The following is a 20,289-nucleotide window of genomic DNA, read 5'->3' as shown; positions in this document are numbered from 1 at the left end:
GTGTGCAGAGCTGTGAGGCTGCTCTCAAGACCCTCAGGGGTATTAACACCAGAAAAATTAATTATTATTTATTCCACAGGAGAAATCCCAGTCACATAAATAGAAGCTGGAAGCACCCACACACTGCCAGCTCTAAACAGGGATGGTATCCAACCAACACTTCGTACATGTATGGAATGACAGCCCCCCGTATCCATCAGATAAATACACCATCATTACTGCTTTAAGCAACAAAATGTAAGAATTCAGTGGGTTTAACACTTTGCTTCACACAAGTCTTGTTGCAAACATTGGTGTGGTATCTTAGAAATAAGACAATGTACAATCTTGTCAATCACTCTGTGCCTACAGTTCAGTTTAAAACAATGGAAATAGTTTCTTCCTTCTCACAGGCACATTGCAGCCTGCTAGATTATACTGGCTGCATAATGAATTTAAGGAATCAGCATTATGGTATTCAGGCTATGGCTTAACTGTGATAAATAGTGCCTAAATCCTATTCATCTTGGTATATCACTCATTCTTTGGAGCACACATTACTATTTAGTCATCATTTTGTTTCCAAAGTGTCAGCAAACTTAGATAACTGCACAGGTTTTTTGTTTCTGGTTGGTTTTTTTTTTTCTCCCCGAGTTATATTGTGGTTGTTAATGAGTTTTAACTTGGTCTGCAAATTTTTTGTCTGCCTGTTTCCTGACAGCAGGCAGTAACATCTCTCTGGGAAAAGATGTTACTGTTAGAGCCCCTCACACAACTCAGGGTTGTTTTCCTACCTGGTACTGAGATTTCTCTCCCAAGTGAGCTGAACTACTCACAGTAATACAACAGTTGTAGAGTTTAGGAGTGGATGTTTAAGAAAAGTTTGAGGCTGGTTGGTTTTAAACAGGGGGAAAATACAAAACATCACCAACAGCTGAACAAGACTCACAGTGAGTCTCAAATCCCTGCTGTGACCTGCCCAGAGCACCCAGGTGCTGTCATCTAAACTGAGCATTCCCTTATCAGTTGATGAAACACTGGCCTCTCTTCTCATGCTCCAAACATCTCCTGAGCTTTTGCTTTTAAACACATTTTCAGACCCTCTTCTGCCAAGCCCCTCTTCCCCAGCCACTACTTTTCTCTATGCTGCTCACATAGAACTCCTTTCCAGTGATGCCACTGACTGCAGCTCCCAATAAACAACTGCAGGTAAATCTCTCCACATTGACCTTCTTAAAACTCCAGTCCCTGCTCCCCTCCTGTTTCATTTACCATCTCTATGCCTGCACCAGAATTTTATCTTTAATTTTATTATTATATAAGGCTTTGAAGAGTTGCATGCATCCACTCTCTGCTCCGCCCCTTTGCAGAACAACTCTGTAACTACAAATTGAGAATTATTGGCTTACTTGGGATAGTGAGTATCTGGCATAGTTTTAAGTGCTGAACTCCATGCAATAAAGTTCTGGCTTTTCCAATGTTCCTGAAGCCACAGTGATTCCTCTGTAATTAGGAAGAAATAAAATCAGCACCAAGAAAGTGGCTTAGTCTTTATCTTACGGGCCCCTGCTCAAACACTGCCCCATTAATAATGCATTTCCTTGGTTGCATGACCAATTATTGTTCCCACTAAAGTCCATGGCAGCATTCCAGTAGAACCTAAGTCAGTGCCTGCAGCACAGAACTGTTACCTCCCTGCCAAATCCAAGGGAATGCCAGGTCACCTTCCAGCTAGTGGAGAAACCCTGGGATGCTGGGTATTCCTCTAATTGAGCCTGTCAGACCCAGAAAAGAATTGCTCCCAAAAAATCCACAAGGGCATTGCCCCATTTTTTCTGGAACACACACCATGGTTACGGCGGACAAAATTTGCTTCTTGGTGCTAATGAATTGTCTATGAAACAAAAACATGGCTTAGAGCTTATTGCCCACTTTTAGAACAACATAAATGCAGGAAAAATGTTTTAAGACTTTCCCATTTCCAAACTGGAGGAATCACAAGTGTTAATTCCTAACACCAAGGAATTATTATTATTATTGCAGCTATGGGAGAGCCCACAGTGCCTTTCATCAGAAACAGAGATGCTTGTTGGATTTTGAGCCAAAAACTTCTACTCCACCATTAATGCTGTTCAGAGTGTAAATTTTCACCACTGGGGTAAAGACAACTTCATCTCACAACTGATTTACAGTGTTATTCATCAGAAACTACTTTAAATATTTATATTTGCACTTAGGTATATTAAGTTCTATAGTAACATCATCTAATTGTGGAAGACAACTGGTCTCCTCCTCATTACTCAAACCATTCAGGAATTTTGATTGGTAAAACCTTCCAACCTACTCCTGCAGCCCTTTTAACCGAAAGAGAGGTTGTTCCTCCTTTGATCTTCCATGTCAGGATTTTTTATTCAATTATGCCTGTATTAATATCAAATGAGTTGGGGCAAGTTTAGTTATTTTAAGTCCCTGCAGTGTTTTTTGAGGCAAAAATAACCTCTCTTTAATCCTAATACTTCTACCCACTACACAACAGACTGCGAGGAGCCTTTAAGAAAGAACAATACTACAGAAATCTCAATTTACAGCATGGCTTTTGTATAAACAGACTCTAAAAAATAAATGATAGCAGAGAGCAGTGTTTGCCCTCATCCCTCACTGCAGCATTCCCTTCACAGCAGAGTGCTTGCAGCAGCACGGAGCCATGCATTAATCAGGAAGCTCCAGTGACTAATCCAGTTCGCTCTGTCTAGTAAGAGGATTCCAGCAGCAAACATGCCCAGTTTTCTAAGAAGAAAGCAAGCCAAGCAAGGCAGCTCCAGAGGACATGAAGAAAATAAGAAGTGACAGATTGGTGTCACCTAAGAGAAAGTATGGCAGGAGATGCCACCACGCTTTTCTCCACACAGAAACCAAGAATGAGCAGGTCCAGAACATCCCTGTTCTGCAAGGTTACATCATTCCTGATGAGGCACAAAGCTCTCCTTCTGCTCATGGCCTTGGCAAGGTTCTATTTTTTTATTCTTTAATCAAATACAAACAAACCCATACGTGTCTTAAATGCCTGTCATTTAAGGAGTTAAACTCTGATTTTAATTAGTATGTCAAGTCTTTAAGCTTAATGAGGAGAATTTTCCTAAATTCTAGTAGAACACAAGTCAGGCACAACATTTTCCCCTCAAGAAAGTCAGCATTGTCCAAAATGCCCAAACAACTTGTGGAAGTCTGCTCCCACTATTTATTTCCAAGTCTCAATCTTTTTTAGATAGAAACTATTAGAAGAACAGAAACTACTTCTATTTAAATAGAAACTATTTTGTGGAAAGTATTTCCACTTACAGCAAGAATGAAGCTGGCCTACACATCATACATTCTTGCTGCATTGCATTTTGAAAAAATAAAATTCAAGGGTATCTATGGTTATAACTGAGTGGTACTAGTATGGAGTAGAAAAGGAAGTATGTCTCAACTCAGTTTTGATGTCTAGTTATCCAACTGTTCTTGGTTTTTTTTTTTTCTATCTTACCATTGGGATTCTTTGGCTCCTCAAAACCAATGATGTTCTCATTAAATCTAGAGACACTGCTCTGCTGTTCTGCACACACTGTACTACCACAAATGGGATGGCTTTGGACTCAGGATACTTTACCAGAATCTGAGGATTAAATAAAATGAGAAGATTAATGCCCACAGTACCAGCGAAGCCTCCATTATTTTCAGGAACACAGCAACACATGATTTGCAGCAGAGAGAAATGCTCTCTCTACACAATTCCTTCCCAAAAAAGTGAGCCCTTTAAATGGCTGCTTCGCTCTCCTCAAGCCTTGCCTTTCTATGGGGGTTGGGGTAAAATCTCCGGGTCCTTGTGAGCACCCAGCTCCACCCCAGAACACATTAAAACAACTTTTGGCTGCTCTTCCTCTGTATCCAATGACCCCTTTGTTTTTTGCCTTCCTCTCTCCTTGTTCTTCAAAATATGAGCAAAGCACTTGGCAGGAACATCTTTGACTGAGGGGGTATTTTCTGCCAGGTAGCTCCAAGGAAAATGTAAACTACTTTGCTAGGCAGGATACAGTTTTCCACGAGGATGGAACAGTTATTGAGCTCCTGCTACACTTGAACTTTACCATTTACCATCAGCTGAACAAGGGCCATTGACCACAACTTCAACAATGGGGGCTTGTGTATCATCACAGAACAATTCATAAGCAGCTCCTGCAAACTCTAGAAAGGAGATTTCACTGATTAACACAAAGGTCCAAAAAAAAAAAAATCAAACTAGTGGCGAGCAGAAATACCTTTCTAGGCACACCTTGCACTGATGGAGAAGTGCAGTGTTTAAGTTAGGAAATGTCTTTCCTGAAATTCAAACCATGAGCTGCAGATTTGGTGCAGCTGCCCAAACTGACACCACCTACCCCAGAAAGGGGGACAGGGCAGCCAGTGGGAACACCAGCTTCAGCATCCTCATGAAGTCTCCCTGAATGCTCTAACCCTGACCCCACAAGCACTGCAGGAGTGAGGATCCAGGTCTGATCCAGTCCTGACTAACTCCAGGATGCTGCTGGAGACAGCACTGGATACGGGAGCTGGATCCACAATGGATCAGACTTATTCAGGATTTATTAGAACTTCAGATGATGGATGTGGGTGCAGGTCCCACCACACAGTCTTAACTCTGGAGCAAACACACACCCCTAAGGAAAATCACTTAAATCTTCAATTTCAGTAAGAACATTAAAAAAGCAAAGAGATTAAAACATCCTTTATAAGTCAGCATGGATGCAAGCTACAGGTAGACAAGGAAAAAACAGGGCGAGAGGCCACACATTTCATCATCTTGGAACAAGATTTATCTGAATTATTATGGAGAATTTTAAACCAGAGCTGGTTAGATAATCCTAGTTTGAAACAACAATTATTTTAAATTACCACTATAACTTTATTAATTGTCACATAGAGTCTGGTCTATAACAGGCTTGTTACAGAGAACTCTCAAGTGTTCCAGTTCTGCAGTTATGTATTTTTGGTGAGATTACAAACAGTAGAACACAAATTTATTATTTTTCATCTAAATATGACTCACAGTGTAAAGATTAGGTACCATCTGGTTGTATGTAACAAGTCTCATTGTGCACAAATAATCACCAGCACTTCTAAGCTTCTATCTGCCTTTCAAAGCTGCAATAAATTAGATATTGGCATTTTAGACACTAAATGTTGACATTCGTGGTGTAAGATGTCTAACACAGCAACCAGGAATTCTTACTTGGTGGGAACAGGGAGCATTTATCTTTATCCCTAGTACAGAAAAGCATCCCAATGCTCTTGTGACATTTGATGGAGGCACAGAAAACATCATGCAGCAGAAATGTCAGAGTTTTGTGCTTAGTGAGGTGCCCTCCTGTTAGTATCTAGTGTTGAAATTCGAGAAGTCAAGCTTGGAGATCTCCTTTTCGTTGGAAAAACTTGTTTTATCGATGCGGGAACTCGGGCTTCCAACTTTGCTCAGCCAGGATTTCCTGCAGGAAAAATAAGAGGGTTGGCAGATAAGGAACTGCACATGTGAGGGTTATTCTCTGTCATGCCTTCACTCACTTTTACTTTTTTAAGAGCCACAAAAAGCATCTTTCAATAAGGAAATTACCCCAAATCGGTTCTTTTCTGTTTTGCCTCCCTTCTCCTCTAAAAGCAAACCGAACTCTTTAAAGGTATCAGTGTTTCCAGGGGATTTACACAACATTACATAAAAACACAGCTGACAAAAAGGCTAAAACAGATTTACTGCAATGATCCCTTCTAAACACTATTAATAGTATTCCAATAGGTATAATTACCTTTGCAGAGTCAATACTGTGCTTTTAGCAAGGACCTAAAAACCACTGATAAGTGAAAAGAGGCAGGGAAACAGAATCCCAACAGCCACTTTGCTCCTTGCTGGCAACCAAAAGAACGGGAACTGGAAAGGAATGAGTTCAAAACCAGCAAAAAGACATCAATTATGTCAGAGCAACACTGATTTGTAATAAATACTGAATGTTATACTGGATAACTGGATACCCAAACACTGGAAATGCAGCAGGTGAGTGCTTACACAGAGGTTCATTCACAAAACACACTTGGGTCGGTATTTTTGGTTGTACTAAACCCCCAGAAGTAGAAGACAGAAAGTATTTTATTGTATCATATTGAAGGAGAAATATATTTCCACACAATTTTTAGTAGCTAGTATATATACTTAACTGATTACTACTAAAAGAAATAAATATTCACCTTATTCCAATTTGAAAGCAATAGTTGTGTCTTATTAAGAGTGATGCTAATTAATCCTTTGCAGAATCCCACTGAGCATTGTCAACTGCAATATTCTAGCAGTGAGACCTAATTCTGATGTCTTTATAATGAGAACCATGCACAGAAATTACTTACCTTGAGCCAGTAAATCAGTGTATCACATCCGAGATACAGAAACACACCTTGCTAGAGATCCTACATGTAAGATTTTTTAAAAAGCAGTTCTTGACACCAGAAAACACTGCAGAACATCTCAAGGGGCTTCACCAGTTACCAGAGAGAAATATTTTCCCCATGAATCATGTTAGTCTCTCACAGATGGGTCTCATAACTGGGACAGACAGTTCTAAACTTGCATTCAATGTGACTTGAACAATAAAACAGAGCCTCTGTATGGAAAAACTTCCTACGAAACAGCAACCAGACCCAGGGATCTCATGTTCCAAGTGTGACTTGCTTCTTTCTAGCATAGAGAAATTAAAATACCTGTCAGATGCTTCCACTTGTTTTTTGCTGCATGTTATGAACAAACTCCCTTCCTGTCTTAGATGAAGCCTTTCCAGTGAGGAATATAACATGGGAATAAGAGTCCAGGAGTAAAACAGGAGAACACAACTTCCCAGCTCTGCTGGAAGCCTCAAGACAGAGGGGATATTTCAACAGAGGGAAACAAGCCTAAGGACAGACCAGACCCTTTTGTTTCATATTCAGAAAAAAACCTGAAAATGGTTCTAGTTTATTTACCAGGAAAGTCTCTAACAGTTGGATGTCCTTGAGTGAGAAGAAAGAACATGTATTTGAAATACTGAATTAATCTCCTGAAAATAGTAGAAATTGCTCCCAAGTTCTGCTGGGTGAAGAAGCACCTACAAACTCTGACCAGAGCAAACAATCCACTCTCAGCTCCACACACCCTCCTTCACATGAATAAGGATGAAGCACAAATTATGAAAATCCAGTTAGAGCAACCCAGCTCCATGGAAACTGTTTACAGGAGGTGTTATTTCTTATTTAAGGCAGGAGGGAGGGGAGGAGGCAATACCTGGGAATTGCATGACTGTGGGGCTCAGCCTGCATTGAGGGGACTTTCCTCAGCCATCTCCATCTCTCTGATGAAGTGACAGCCCAGTCACCAGCACTATGAAGGAACACATTTTTTACAAGCTAAGAAAGCAAAAAATCATTATTTCCTAGAAGTTAAATGTCATCTCCAATCTCATCACTACCAGGGGTATTTATTTCCTTCAACAGTGAAGAAAAGGTTCTGCACTCTCCTCCCCAGCCTTCTCAATTCCCATTCACCTCAAATCTCTTCATGTGTGTACAGATGAGCTACAATTACTTGCATTTGGAATCTTAGCTTGTCATTTATAGCATCCATGTTAAAATTCACTGCTCCTTCCCACTTCTCCTCAGGAGTGCAAAGACTCCCTCCCCCTCACTCATCTGAAGCAAATGAGGACATTGCTGAGAAGACACCAGACAGGTCACTCTTGTTTTGAAGGATTTATTCCCAAAGTGACTGCTCCAATGAAACCAGAACAAGAGCCAACCTCTAAATAACCATTTCTGACCACATTTAACTTCATGGAATGGTTTGGGTTGGGAGGGACCTTAAAACCTGTCCAGTGCCACCCCTGCCATGGGCAGGGACACCTTCCATAATCCCAGGCTGCTCCAAGCCCCATCCGACCTGGCCTTGGGCACTGCCAGGGATGAGGCTGCCACAGCTTCTCTGGGCAACTTGTGCCAGGGCTTCTCCACCCTCACAGGGAAAAATTCCACCCCAGTATCCCACCCAACCCTGCCCTCTGTCAATCTGAAGCCATTCCTCCTAGTCCTGTCATGCCATTCCCCTGTAAACAGTCCCTCCCCAGCCCAAGCACTGCCTGTCCATGAAATCACTCTTGGCCATGCTCTGATCCCACGGAGTTAGCCATGAATAACCATGGATTTCTGAGTTACAAAACCTCCCTGACCAGGGGAGAAGCCAGTGCTCCTGAAACAGCTTCCCAACCAAACCACACAGCTTCCCAATCCCCATGTTCATGGGGGATACTCCTAGGAACTTTAAACAATTTGATTTGTCACTCTTTCCCTTCTCTCCTTTCATTAACTAAAACAAACCTTGCTAAGAGACACTGCCTTGACACCCAGGCAACAGAGTCCTTCCCACTCCACATGTTCTAGGAAAACAACATCCAGAGAGCTGGGTTTTCACCATCCCACTTCATATCCTTGTGGAAACAGCCTAGCTGTGCACAGTATTCCAAGCAGGAAAACACTCCTACCTGTTAACTTGGCAGAATGGAGCCTGGCCAGGTATCTGGAGAGCTCCCTGGAAAAGTTATTTAAGGAGTTACATCTCTGCAACACAGGATAATCACAGAACCCAAGGCTGGAAAAGACCTCCCAGACAGATTCCAACCTTTGACCAAACACCATCTTGTCAACTAAAGCACAGCATTAAAGTGCCATCATTAATAATAATAATTAATAACATTGGCACAGCCCTAAGACCCACTGTGCTTGAAATACTACAATAACAGAGTAGCTTTCTGATTGCCTGAACAATATTTATTTTTTAACTCCAATCTCTGCCACAAAACAGATCTTTCTAAAATAAACAGCTTGCTTGGCATTATTCTCTGAAGTATTTCTTTACAATAGGAAAACTACTCCTGCAATAGTTCATTTTTTGTTCGCAAAAAGACAAACTTTTATCCTGATACTGGAGAAATTTACAGTGTGTGGTGCTAGGGAAGGACCTGGAAATGCCCTCCAGCATTAATGAGGAACTAGGCACAGGTTAAGAATACATTCCTCTCTCTTCACCACAAGCACAGTGTCACTTAAGTGGAACAGGAGAAACCTGTGCTTTTATTTAGAGGAAGAGAAAATAATGGCACTGGCTTGTTTACACTTTATTTCCCTTTGTTTAGGATAAATACTGCAGAGAATGTTACTTTTTGAATATTGTATTTACATCTGTGACAGCATATAGACCAGGCTTGAAAATATTTATAAAATCCCTCCAAAAATATTTTTGCCTTCTGCAACAGCACTGTCCAATTTTCATAAATCCTGATATTTCAATGTCTGCAGAAGAAATGTGGAATTCTCTATGATGGCTGTCTGGATTCTGAGCTTTTGGAAAGAACTTCAGCCACAGTTTTCAAGCTTTGCTCTGTAATCTTTAGGGCCAGGAACATTTACTTAAAAACCTTTGTTTTTATAAACCCAAAATTCCTCTGCATAAAGACACCTCCCACCTTGCCCTCCCCAGCTTACTGCAGAGCCATTGCTATTGTCATACACCTCAGCTCCTCCCGACAGGAAAATAGGTAACTGTAAAGAAAATTTATAGGGTTTCTTGCTGTGAAAAAGTAGCAGGAAAAATAAAAACCCTGGCAAAGAAGTGTGTTGGGAATACTGGGATTTGAGAACCAGGCAAAGTGCAAGGAAGAGGAATTTTAACCCCATTATTGGGATGGCCCCACCAGAGCCCACCACATCCAAGCCAAGTGAGGGGTTACTCCAGAGGATTAAAGGAAGCAGAAGCAGCAGGATTGAAGGATACAGACCAAGCAGTGGGTGGCTGGAAATGAAGGGACCTGCTGAGACGTGGGCATGGTGGCCCAGAATAGAGCAGCAGCCTGGAGGTGTGTGGGAGCCTGGCTGCTCCATGCATCCCAACAGCAGGAATGCCTCGGCCCATCGGGGATTTAACACAAGGTCTGGAAGTGTTTGAGGAAGGAGAGAAAGGCAGTTAATCAAAACTGGTGTTTGACTCTGTTTTTAAACACAGCTGTCAGATGAATGTTGTTAATTTGTTTATATTTCTTCCTTCCTTGCTGCACTCAGGGGCAGCATTTCCCTTGGGAATGCACAATGAGCTTTTCCTCGAGATACATTGGAAAGGATGTCAACAGCAAGGGCAGATCAGCAGGATCTGAGATTTTACAGATCTTGTGGGACACGGCCCTGAGTAAGCCTCAAATACACATTTTGGCGGTGAATTTCTATTTATAAACTTGAGAAAAGTGACTTATGTGTTAATCATCACATTCTGTATGGTATTGGCAAGGCTTTTTTAATGTAGAAGTGATCACGGCCAGTTTGCATCAGGGGAGAATTTGGCTCTATGTACCTCAAATCCACTCTGACACTGGTATCTGATCTATGCTAAATGTCCTCACCTATTACTTTAAAGAGAAGGAATTATCCCACAATGATAGAAACCAAGCCTGGAGTTGTTTTGGTTTTGTCATAGACAATGCCAAGATCTGTTGTGCATTTTCCTGTTAATCATCTTGGTAACCTTCAAGGAGGATTTAATCATTTCATCGTGAGATCATAAGTATATTTTTATTAAAACTTATCAGCATACCTCTTTGTTTAGGCCATGTTAGGCAAGTCACTTTTGGCTTCTTTCAGAGATCTTATCAGAAAAATCTCAGCAACACTGCAGTCATTTGTTCCAAAGTAAAGAAGTGAGTGAAAAGTAAACCCAAATTCAGCCATTCCAGTAACTCAAACAAAGCTTTTATGTCCACACTGACCTACAGAAAAGCAGGAGACAAAGGGAATTTCCAGTTAAGCTTGTGTCCTGTCTCCCAGAGCAGCAAACATCCCGGGAAGCCAGCAGCAGCCAAAAGGCCCATTGTGTTTTCTCCCTGGAATCTGTCTGCCCCTACAGGGACCTTGGCTCCCCAGGCTCACTGCGAATTTTGGCTAACCCCACCCACTGCACAGAGCAGCACTCAGGGTTCTCTGCCATTCCACATCTATTAAAGCCAAGGCCACAGGAAGCTTAAATGAGGAGGAACTGTTGTTGTTAGGGCATCAACAAAAGAACAGCTCTTTCTAATGCTCAGCACCCATCACCCACATAAGATTGAACAAGGACTAAAGGACTTGAGCCTCTGACCAACTTTACCCATCAAAATGTTAATTAAACCCTTACACTGGCCATTTCAGAGCCATAATGAATCACCACACTTGACCAGCTCAGCTTGACTTCAAACCCATGTCCTTACACAGCCTGGCAGAAATCCAAGAGCCATGAGTCCAGCTGACGAACAGAGTCAGGAATCTGAAAGACAACACTTGGCTGTTGTGCAGTCCCACAGCTCAGCCGGACACAAAAGCCACGAGGAACAACACCCACAGTTCCACACTTGCTGCATCTCCTCACGGGAGACACACTGAAGAATAATTTACTATTATGCAACAACTAAAAATAATGCCAGGCTAAACTGGAGCGAATTCCTTCAAGCAGCGGGATTCTACTTTCCTCAAAAGTCCCCCTTACTTTACAAATCTCTTTGCATACTTGAAGGACTGAAAAAATAAAAGAGTTAGAAGTCTCACTGAGAAGTTGCCATTTCCAATTATAAAGGCCTTAAAGGAAAGCATCAACACTTTTAAATCATCCTCCTGTAGAGCTCTGAGCAAGTCTGAGGGCCAATATTTAACATGCTCAGTGTTGCAGTGACTGCACATAAATTTATCTTTTCCTAGAATGCCTCTGTTGGAATATTTCACAAGCTAACAAGGTTGGCCTACAACTAAGAACTTCAGGTCTCTTTTTATCCTTAGTTTGCAAAAGAGTTTTGAGATTTTTTTCCAAAGCATTCAGCCAGCTCAGCTCTATTTTTTCCCCGATTTTACACTATGTGATTTAATTTGTTAATTTAAATTGCACACTTTCCAAGGAAGCAGTTACACCCCCACCTTTTAACCTCCCATCTCCAACTGCTTTTTTTAAAGCAACTGTGATATAACATTGTAGACATTTCAGAACATAAGAGCAACAAGAAAATGTTTTAAATACATAACATTAGAGAGCACAAGTGTTCAGGAAAACACCAAGTGGATTCCACTAGCTAATAGTCTGCTTAAAATTTATAAGCTGAGAAAATTTGAGCTTTATCAAGACTTACTTTCGTAATGCCTAATTTTTTTTTGGTATTACAGATATAGCTCCAACAAGCAGAAAGCAAAAAATTAACGTAAGGATGTTGCAGGGATTCTGTTCTTGATTTGACAAGTGCTCCTTGTGATTTCCAGCACACCAGAGCACAGAGTGCATCCAGCAGGGTGTGTTTACAAGGCAGGGAACACTGCACCTGTTATCCACAGGATGCACACACAATATTCCCTGGAAAGCAGAGGAAGGACTAGGATATGTATTATTTATTGTTTCCATCATATATCCCCAAGACCCTCTGTCTGCTCTGCCTTGAGGTAAAGCTCCAGACACAACAGCCTGAGGCAGGAGGGGCTCCAGGATGGGATGGGCCAGGCTGTCCCTCAGGGACCCCATGGAAGCAAACAGCCCTTTCCAGAACCACAGCCCAAGGAATTGTGTTCCACTTACAGTAAGAAAATAACTTTCATTCTTCAACACATTACTCCTTTATCATGTTTTTCTTATGACTTCACCTGTATTCAAAATACCATTTCTGGCAGATCTAATCTCAATTTCATTTCTCTCTGGCGTTCCAAGTTCCATGAAGTTATCCTTTCACTCTCTGCAGGCAGGTATTAAACACATCATCCCAATGAAGCCATTCAAGCCCTGATCCCAAACCACTCCAACAGGAGGGATGCTGAGATATCAAACAAAAACCAAATATAATTCAGCCAAGGCTACTTGATTTCCTCAAAGTCTACATTGCAACATCTCTAATTGTTGGGCTTTATACTTTCTATTAATATTAAAAAAATAGATAGAAAATACTTTTTCACCACAGCATGCCAAGGGCAAAGCCGATCCTGGGGTCCATGATCTGTCACTATAGATATACTCATTGAAGAAAAATAAACACACTTAAAGCTCCCAGCTATTTAAGGAAGCCATCAGAGCATGAAGAAGTATCCCAGTTCAATGTTTCTTTGTGTAAAAAAATTGTTAAACGGGGCTTTTAATACATACTGAAATGAGATCTGATATGTGTTCTTGCTGTTCAGTGTTGTACTACATCATGCCTTTATTACAATACTGATTTTCAGAGTACTTACCTAAAAACATTCTGTTTATCTGCAACAGTGATAAAATGAATGAATCAAGAAATAGATTTCTTTGAATATTTTTTCATACAAAATTAAGCCATACTGGAAATACCAAAATCTCACTTTCCCAAGGTAGCTCTGGAACTTCCTACTTGAAGTTACCATGTACTGAAAACAAACCAGATTGATTTTATTATAATTGAGGCTTCATCTTTCCACCTAAATGTCCCATGGGTTTGGACATTCTCCTGCTCATTCCAAATCTGCCTGTAAACAGTACAAGATTTTGGTAGTGAGAGCTCCAGACTGCAAAAAAATCAGAATAAAAGCAGTATTCTACTTAAGGCAGTATCTTATTTCCACCGAAGTCAACAGCATCTTGTATCTACTGAAGTCAACATTTACTAGGGACAGGGAGATAGACTTGGTGTCTGCTTTTACAAAACCTAAACAAAGAGCTACAACTTACAGAAGAAAGAAATATCAAAATCAAAAGAAACTATCTTTGGAAGATTATTTCATACTGTGTAAGTATTCCCAAATAGGTCTTATATTAACAAGTAGAAATTTTTAATTTTGCTGTTTATGCTTCATAATTCCTTAATACACAGGTTTTGATATTTTGTGAGATGCTTGGTAACAAGAGAATTATTGGCAAAGCATAAATATCTTCCTAAACTCCATCTTCCTGTTTTTTTTCCTTTTTTCCTTCAAGCTTCAGGGTCTGTCCAGAAGTATCAAACATCTCATTTGTTTTCTGTAATTTATGCCATTTTCTTCTTTTCCCTTCCCTCTTTTCGAAGTTGTTCCTATGGCTTTCCCATGGAGTCCAGCTGCTGCAGGAGCTACATGGGTTGGGATGTGAATTGAGAACTACAACAAAATCCTTGAAAGCCACAAATCTAACCAGTGGCTCATTTTACTGGAATTTATGTGCAAGTATCTCAGAAAAGCCCTCAACTCATTTCACTGTCAACTTGAAGCTCCTTGGTGCTTTCACTGACAGATTTCCAAAGGGAGGGAGCTGAAGCCCTTGCACAGAAGACACAGAGGCATTCCTAGAATAAAACCTTTCAAAAGGCAAGCCCAGGCTCTTTGATTTTTGCTCATGGTTTATTTGAGCATTTCTAAGTGCACAGAGAATAAAATATGTTTTCAGTTTTTGGCAACACCAAGACCTTTGAAGCAAAACAACAAAAGTAATAATTTATAGGAGGAATTATGCAAACTTCCAAACATTAGCAGTGTATGACTGGGGGAGCTGCTGTGAAAAAATAATTTCACAAAATTCATGTCAGAACAGTTCATGTCATCATGCTTTTTATAAAAACAAGCTGCCTGACTGTCCAGAAAAAACAGTCCAAACACTATATAAATCATATCAGTTAAAGATGAACTTCACAGCAGCTGCACTGAAATTCAGGACAGAGCATGTGTGGGATGAAGAGAGTGGCTTGACCACAGATCTGCCTCCAGATAAAGGCACTAAAAGCCTCCAGGAATTCCCTCTCTGAGATAAGGACTGAGTTTTATGAATATTTATGATGATATGACAGATTTTACCACCAAACTCAGATCAGGAAGGAGTTCAAGAGCACATCACCTCTTGAGTCACATTCCAGGCTCTCAGACTGGGTACCAGTAAAAGGAGGAATCACTGGAAGTCTTTCCAAAGGCACAGAAACCTAATTTCATCCTTTATAATATCAACAAGCAGGAATCACTCACTTCATTCAGCACAGCACTAAGACAGGAGCGCAGAGTCAGTCCCATTTCTTACATCATGCTGAATCCTTCTCCTGTGTTTGGAGAAATGAGTGGTTGCTTATTCTGCTGGAATTTTCATCAGCAAACACACATGCAAAGACATCTGAAGCAGCACAACTGCTGCTACTGTATTAACAGATCCTACTGAGGGCAAATATGCATTTATACCTAGAGTAAAAAAAAATATAAAAAGCCAATCTTGACTGTGACAACTCCACAAAGAATATATTCTCAACCACATATAGGTTTCCATTTCCAAAGACATTCAGTTTTAAAACATGTCATCCCTCAAACTCTTGGATACTAATCACCAGAGAACATTTCCTCTTGGACAGACATACTCAATTATTTAGGCAAACCAAACTCTTCCAAGAGACTGGAAATCCTGGCACTGAGAAGTCAACAGATGCCAGAACCCAGTCAACAAGGACTTCTAGGAATCCATTAGCCAGTGAACACCTGTAATGCTGGTTCCAAGCATTAAACACACAATGCCATAACCAACCTAATCCAGAGCTGTTGCATCAGTTTCCTTTGCAATCAAGGGCATTTGGCCACAGAATTTGACAAATTATTAAATAAATAATTCAAATTACATCCACCACCTTCCTGCCCTTGTATGAAATTCTGCACATGGACTGTGGGGACCAAATAAAGCCAGAACCTTGCATTTACAAGTTCAGAATTCCCACATGGAACTTGGCTCTCCAGCTCCTTTGCTACAGGACAAACAGCACAAGGGTTATTAGGAAAGTGCCTGCAAGTAAAGTAAAAGTAACGTATCTCTATCAGAGAACAACTTAAAGCAGCAAAAAGGATTTTTTTATTTAATTAAAACATCCATTTTGGCTTTAAACTTAGTAGAGGACAACACAGGCTTGCCTACATATCTATTTGTTTAGTGAAACAATGGAAACAAGTTCATGATTCAATTATTGACAGATCTACTATTGTGATGTAAATCCTTCTGGCTCCTTCATTCTCCTCTGACTCCACAATAGAAACAACCTTCTCTTTATGCAATTTTGCTCATTTATCCATATATTGATCCAGTATGACATTTCTTTAATTTTTAACCCTCTCATGTAAACTCTACTTCAAAATTTTAGCTTTAAATTTAGCTCTACATTTTAGCTTTAAATCATTATTTTCACCCCAGTTTTAACTGTTGGACATTTTTCATGACTTACCTTTCCTAATACTGGAAGACAAAGTCCCAAAATTCCTAAGTATTGATGGGTCCATTTCTTAAGGGTCCTTCATCTTCAAGGTGAAGATGTTAAGAAGCAGCTCAGTGACCATCTAGGAAACCTAACCACTAGAATAATTCTCTACTCTGGTTGTTTACTTATAAATATTTTTAAGCCAAGAGTCCGAACCCCTACAAATATACCCAAACAACTGGTAATGTAACTAACTCAAAGATTAAGTCTACCAGCTTGAGAAATCTGGGCTGAGCTTCTCAGACAAAGAGATCCAGCAGGAACTTCAAGGAGCGATACCTCCAGCTAAAAAGCAACACGATTACGGTTGAGTTTCAGAAAATTTCATTAAATATTAATATCTCCTGCCTTGCCTTGCTCCTGCAGCAGCAGCAAAAGGACAGAAACAGGCAGAAAAACCTGCCCAGCTAATCAAGTTGTAGGTGCTGGTAAAAGCAAACTTTGACTCCTCTCCCTGTATTTAGAGATAGAGCGCTCTGAATTGCTGGAGCAGATTCTCTCCAAACCCCAGAGCACCCACAGATCCAAAATGCTGGATGGCTCCCAAGAACTGGTAACAGGATGACAATTCCTCACCTTTCACAAAACACAAACCACTGATTTCATTGGGAAATGACACACATTGTTCCCAGGTATCCAACTGATGCACGGCTGGGGTGACCAGAAAACAGCAACTGACCGAACCCTGAAGCAACAGGACAGAAAACAAAACTTCTTTATTCCACCTAAACATGTTTACAACCCTTACAAGACTAATTAGAAAACAAACAGGGAGAACCCTAAGGAGAACCAATTGCCAGAACAGAAAACTATGCATGTACAACTCAGGCCTTTATCTGCATGTATAATTTTAACACAATTACATTTACCACGAGCACATGGGACAAAAATGGTTGCGTGGCTACAGCTTTAACATGAACCATAAGCACCTCAAAGCTGCCACATTTAAACAGAGCAGCCACACAACTCTGATGGAAACCCGGCTGAACACCAGACCTAAGCAGAAACACTAAAGAGGGTGCAGGGAGCACTTAATTCAGAGTAAGGAGTAGCTCTCCCATTCAGTTCTATGTGGATAAACCTTTTTGTCTCTCTTCACCACCCTTACAAATCAAGGCTACCTCACCATATCTACAGTCCGTTGCACACCTTAAGTGACAGCTCTATGTTCCCAGCACTCTGCTGCTTGGTGGCACAATGTTGACTTAGGAACTCGGCAAAAAGGACAGATGAGACCTACAAAACTGGTTTAGAGCAGAGTTAAATGTGGCAAAGAGTGAGTATGAGCAAGACCAGTGTGCCTAAATCTGCACAGATCAAAGTAGAGCAGCAGCTCTCCACAACACCTGAGCTCCACATGTGCTGGTTTTATGCTCCAAACAGCCACAATGTGCATCAACACTGGCAGAATCAGAATCCCAGGATGGGTCAGGTGAAAAGGGACCACAGTCCCTCAGTCCAGCCATCCCAGAACACACAACACAGGATGGTATCCAGCTGGTTCTGGAACATCTCCAGAGAGGGAAACTCTACAACCTCTTTGGACAAAGTGTTCCAAGAAGTTCTTCCTCCTGTCCAGGTGGAATCAATTCCTGCCTGTTCATCTTGTGCCATGGCTAGGCCCCCTGGAGCAGAGCCTGGTCCCTGCAGACAGGGACACTCAGGGCTGAGGGCCCCTCTGGAGCAGCCCCAGCTCCCTCAGCCTCTCCTGGGCACAGAGATGCTCCAGGCCCTTCCTCATCTCTGCAGCCATTGCTGGTCCTGCTCCAGGAGCTCCCTGTGCCTCCTGTCCTGTTGATCCCAGAACTGGACACAGCGCTCCAGATGTGCCTCCCAGGGCTCGGCAGAGGGGCAGGATTCCCTCCCTGACCTTTTGGGAATGTTCTTCCAATGCATTCGAGGTCCCTTCAGCCTTCCTGGCCCCCACAGCACTGCTGGTCAGGGACACCTTGGTGTCCACTAGGATCCTCAGTCTTTCTTTGCAAAGCTGATATCCAGCAGGTTGGCAGGACAAGTCTATGGAGAATGAGGGGACCGCCACAAACCTCCTGAGGAGGTTCCTTGGCTGCTGAGGAGTCTGTAGGAAGGAGAGACAGAACAGTTCCAGTGTGAGGGGACACCAATGACAGGTGACAAGGACCAAGCTTTCCTTTTGATCCCCATCCTCACACATGGAAGAAAACCAAAGAACTGGGTACAATTTCCACTCCTGTGCTTCTATAAAAATCACTTTGTAGGCTGCTCCAAAGCAACAGAGCTCAAAGCTGGGGATTTTTATGTAAAATGTGATAGAGAGGACCTAAATCTGTTCCATGATGTTACTATGCAACATTCAAACTGCACCCTTTCCTGATATGTTTTTAAAATAAATCCAGTTTCAAAGAAAATTCCAGGTACCAAGCAATTACTTCTTACTTACAGTTCTTTGGGGCACTTCAGTGAATCCTGGGAGATTGTGTTTGCTAAGGAATGCAAAACACTTCCCTTATGGCAAAATTCTTTCAGACAAAGAAACTGTTGCTGGCTAGAGAATACAAATCATCCCAGCTCATCAAAAGGATTTTTGTAAAGCAAATTATTCTTCATTAATTATTACTTTATGTACATTCACCATTTTTTGCAGCTGTTTCACACAAATGTATGTCTCTTGAGCTGATATTCACCCCTATGAAATAGCACAAAATAAATGATGCATAACTCTAAAGGTCACTTTCTCCCATCCACTTTTCAGGAACTTCCAGTCAAAAGCCCAGGACCTCAATAAACCCTTCAAAAATCCTAAATTACCAAGTGGGACTGGGCACCAAAAAGCCTTTTAACATTTTAGAATCAAAACACCTCCCAGTAATTAAAAAGTTAAAGTTGATGAAGCTAGAGAAATTCAGGCCTGTCTCACTCTTCATCAGAAATCAACTTCATGATGAAGAAGCACAAAATATCCAAGTCTCTGCATATTTAAAATTCTTATATAACTTTCTTTTAACAAGACATGATGCTCTGCCTGGCTTCTCTGTTTTACTGCCATGTTGAACATACTCTTTCCCTTTTAAAACTGATTTCTAAATAATATAGCTCTCCAAAGGACTCAAAGTTCCAGCCAGCTTGGTTCTTCAGTGATGTTTGGAATTTTTAATCTATTAAAGAAAATCTTGGAAAATTGTATTAATAAGGCACTGATATGCACTCCAAAAATTAAAAAATAATGAAGTATAGGATTATAGCATAACATAAGACATCGTCTCGGTTCATCTTCCACAAATACAAATTAAAACAAGTTTTAAACACTGCTTGACTAGGAAAAAAAAAAAAAGCTTTTATACTCTGGGGCCTCTCAGAAGAAGCAGAAGATATCACAGAACTGAAGCTGTAACACAATGGAAAAGTTAATTTAATGAGGAGTTCTATATTAAAAAGCAGTTAACAGTTGTTAACTGCTCTGTGACAAGAAACTTCCATGTCAGTCACTGAATTCTGCATTCCTAGCAGGAATTAATTCCATTTATTCCTAAACAATTCATTGGAACACTGGCTCTGCAATGGCAAGGTGGGAAATGCTTTTTTAAACTCAGATCTCATTTCAATCAAACCCTGAATGGTCTTTGAAAAGAGGGGGAAAGATTAAGAAATAAGACCTGGATCAAGTTTCTCTACATTGGCTGAAATTTCATTTTCCATTAAAGCTGTCAACCAGCTTTACTGAAATAAGTGATTTTAATTACACTTGACAACCCCAAAACTGCTGTCTTATTTGCAAAAGTCCTGTTCAGCATTAGCCACCAAAAGAAAATCAATATTTCAACTCATCTCTTTTCTCCTGGCATTGATTCTCCTGCAAAGCAGATTCAAAGCAGCATTTTAGTAGGGGAGTTGCTGAGAGAAATATCTAGAAGGCACAAAATAGTAACTTCCACATATGCTAGTAGATTGACATCTAGTGTAAAAACACTGAACTACAAAGCCACACCAACAAGGATTAATTTAAAATCTTTTTTTTTAATTACAAAATAAT

The 20,289-nt window shown here is 40.8% G+C and overlaps 1 protein-coding gene across 2 annotated transcripts in view; it reads right to left on the bottom strand.

Moving 5' to 3' along the window:
* Positions 1–3,461: 3,461 nt before the first annotated feature.
* ACYP2 (acylphosphatase 2) overlaps positions 3,462–20,289 on the bottom strand; it is a 34,006-nt gene continuing 17,178 nt past the window's right edge. Inside the window, exon 4 of one of the 2 annotated variants that reach the window (XM_038131867.1) lies at positions 3,462–5,501. In XM_038131867.1, coding sequence (XP_037987795.1) covers positions 5,387–5,501 — 115 coding nt within the window. In that variant the 3' untranslated portion in view covers positions 3,462–5,386. Of the gene's footprint in view, positions 5,502–8,089; positions 18,358–20,289 lie in introns of those variants that run through there. The other variant, XM_038131866.1, reaches the window with a different exon arrangement.

This window comes from Motacilla alba, chromosome 3 (assembly GCF_015832195.1).
Source record: "Motacilla alba alba isolate MOTALB_02 chromosome 3, Motacilla_alba_V1.0_pri, whole genome shotgun sequence".
Lineage (NCBI taxonomy): Eukaryota > Metazoa > Chordata > Aves > Passeriformes > Motacillidae > Motacilla > Motacilla alba.
Note: the sequence above shows the minus strand (reverse complement) of the source record. Positions and strands in the feature narration are given on the sequence as shown.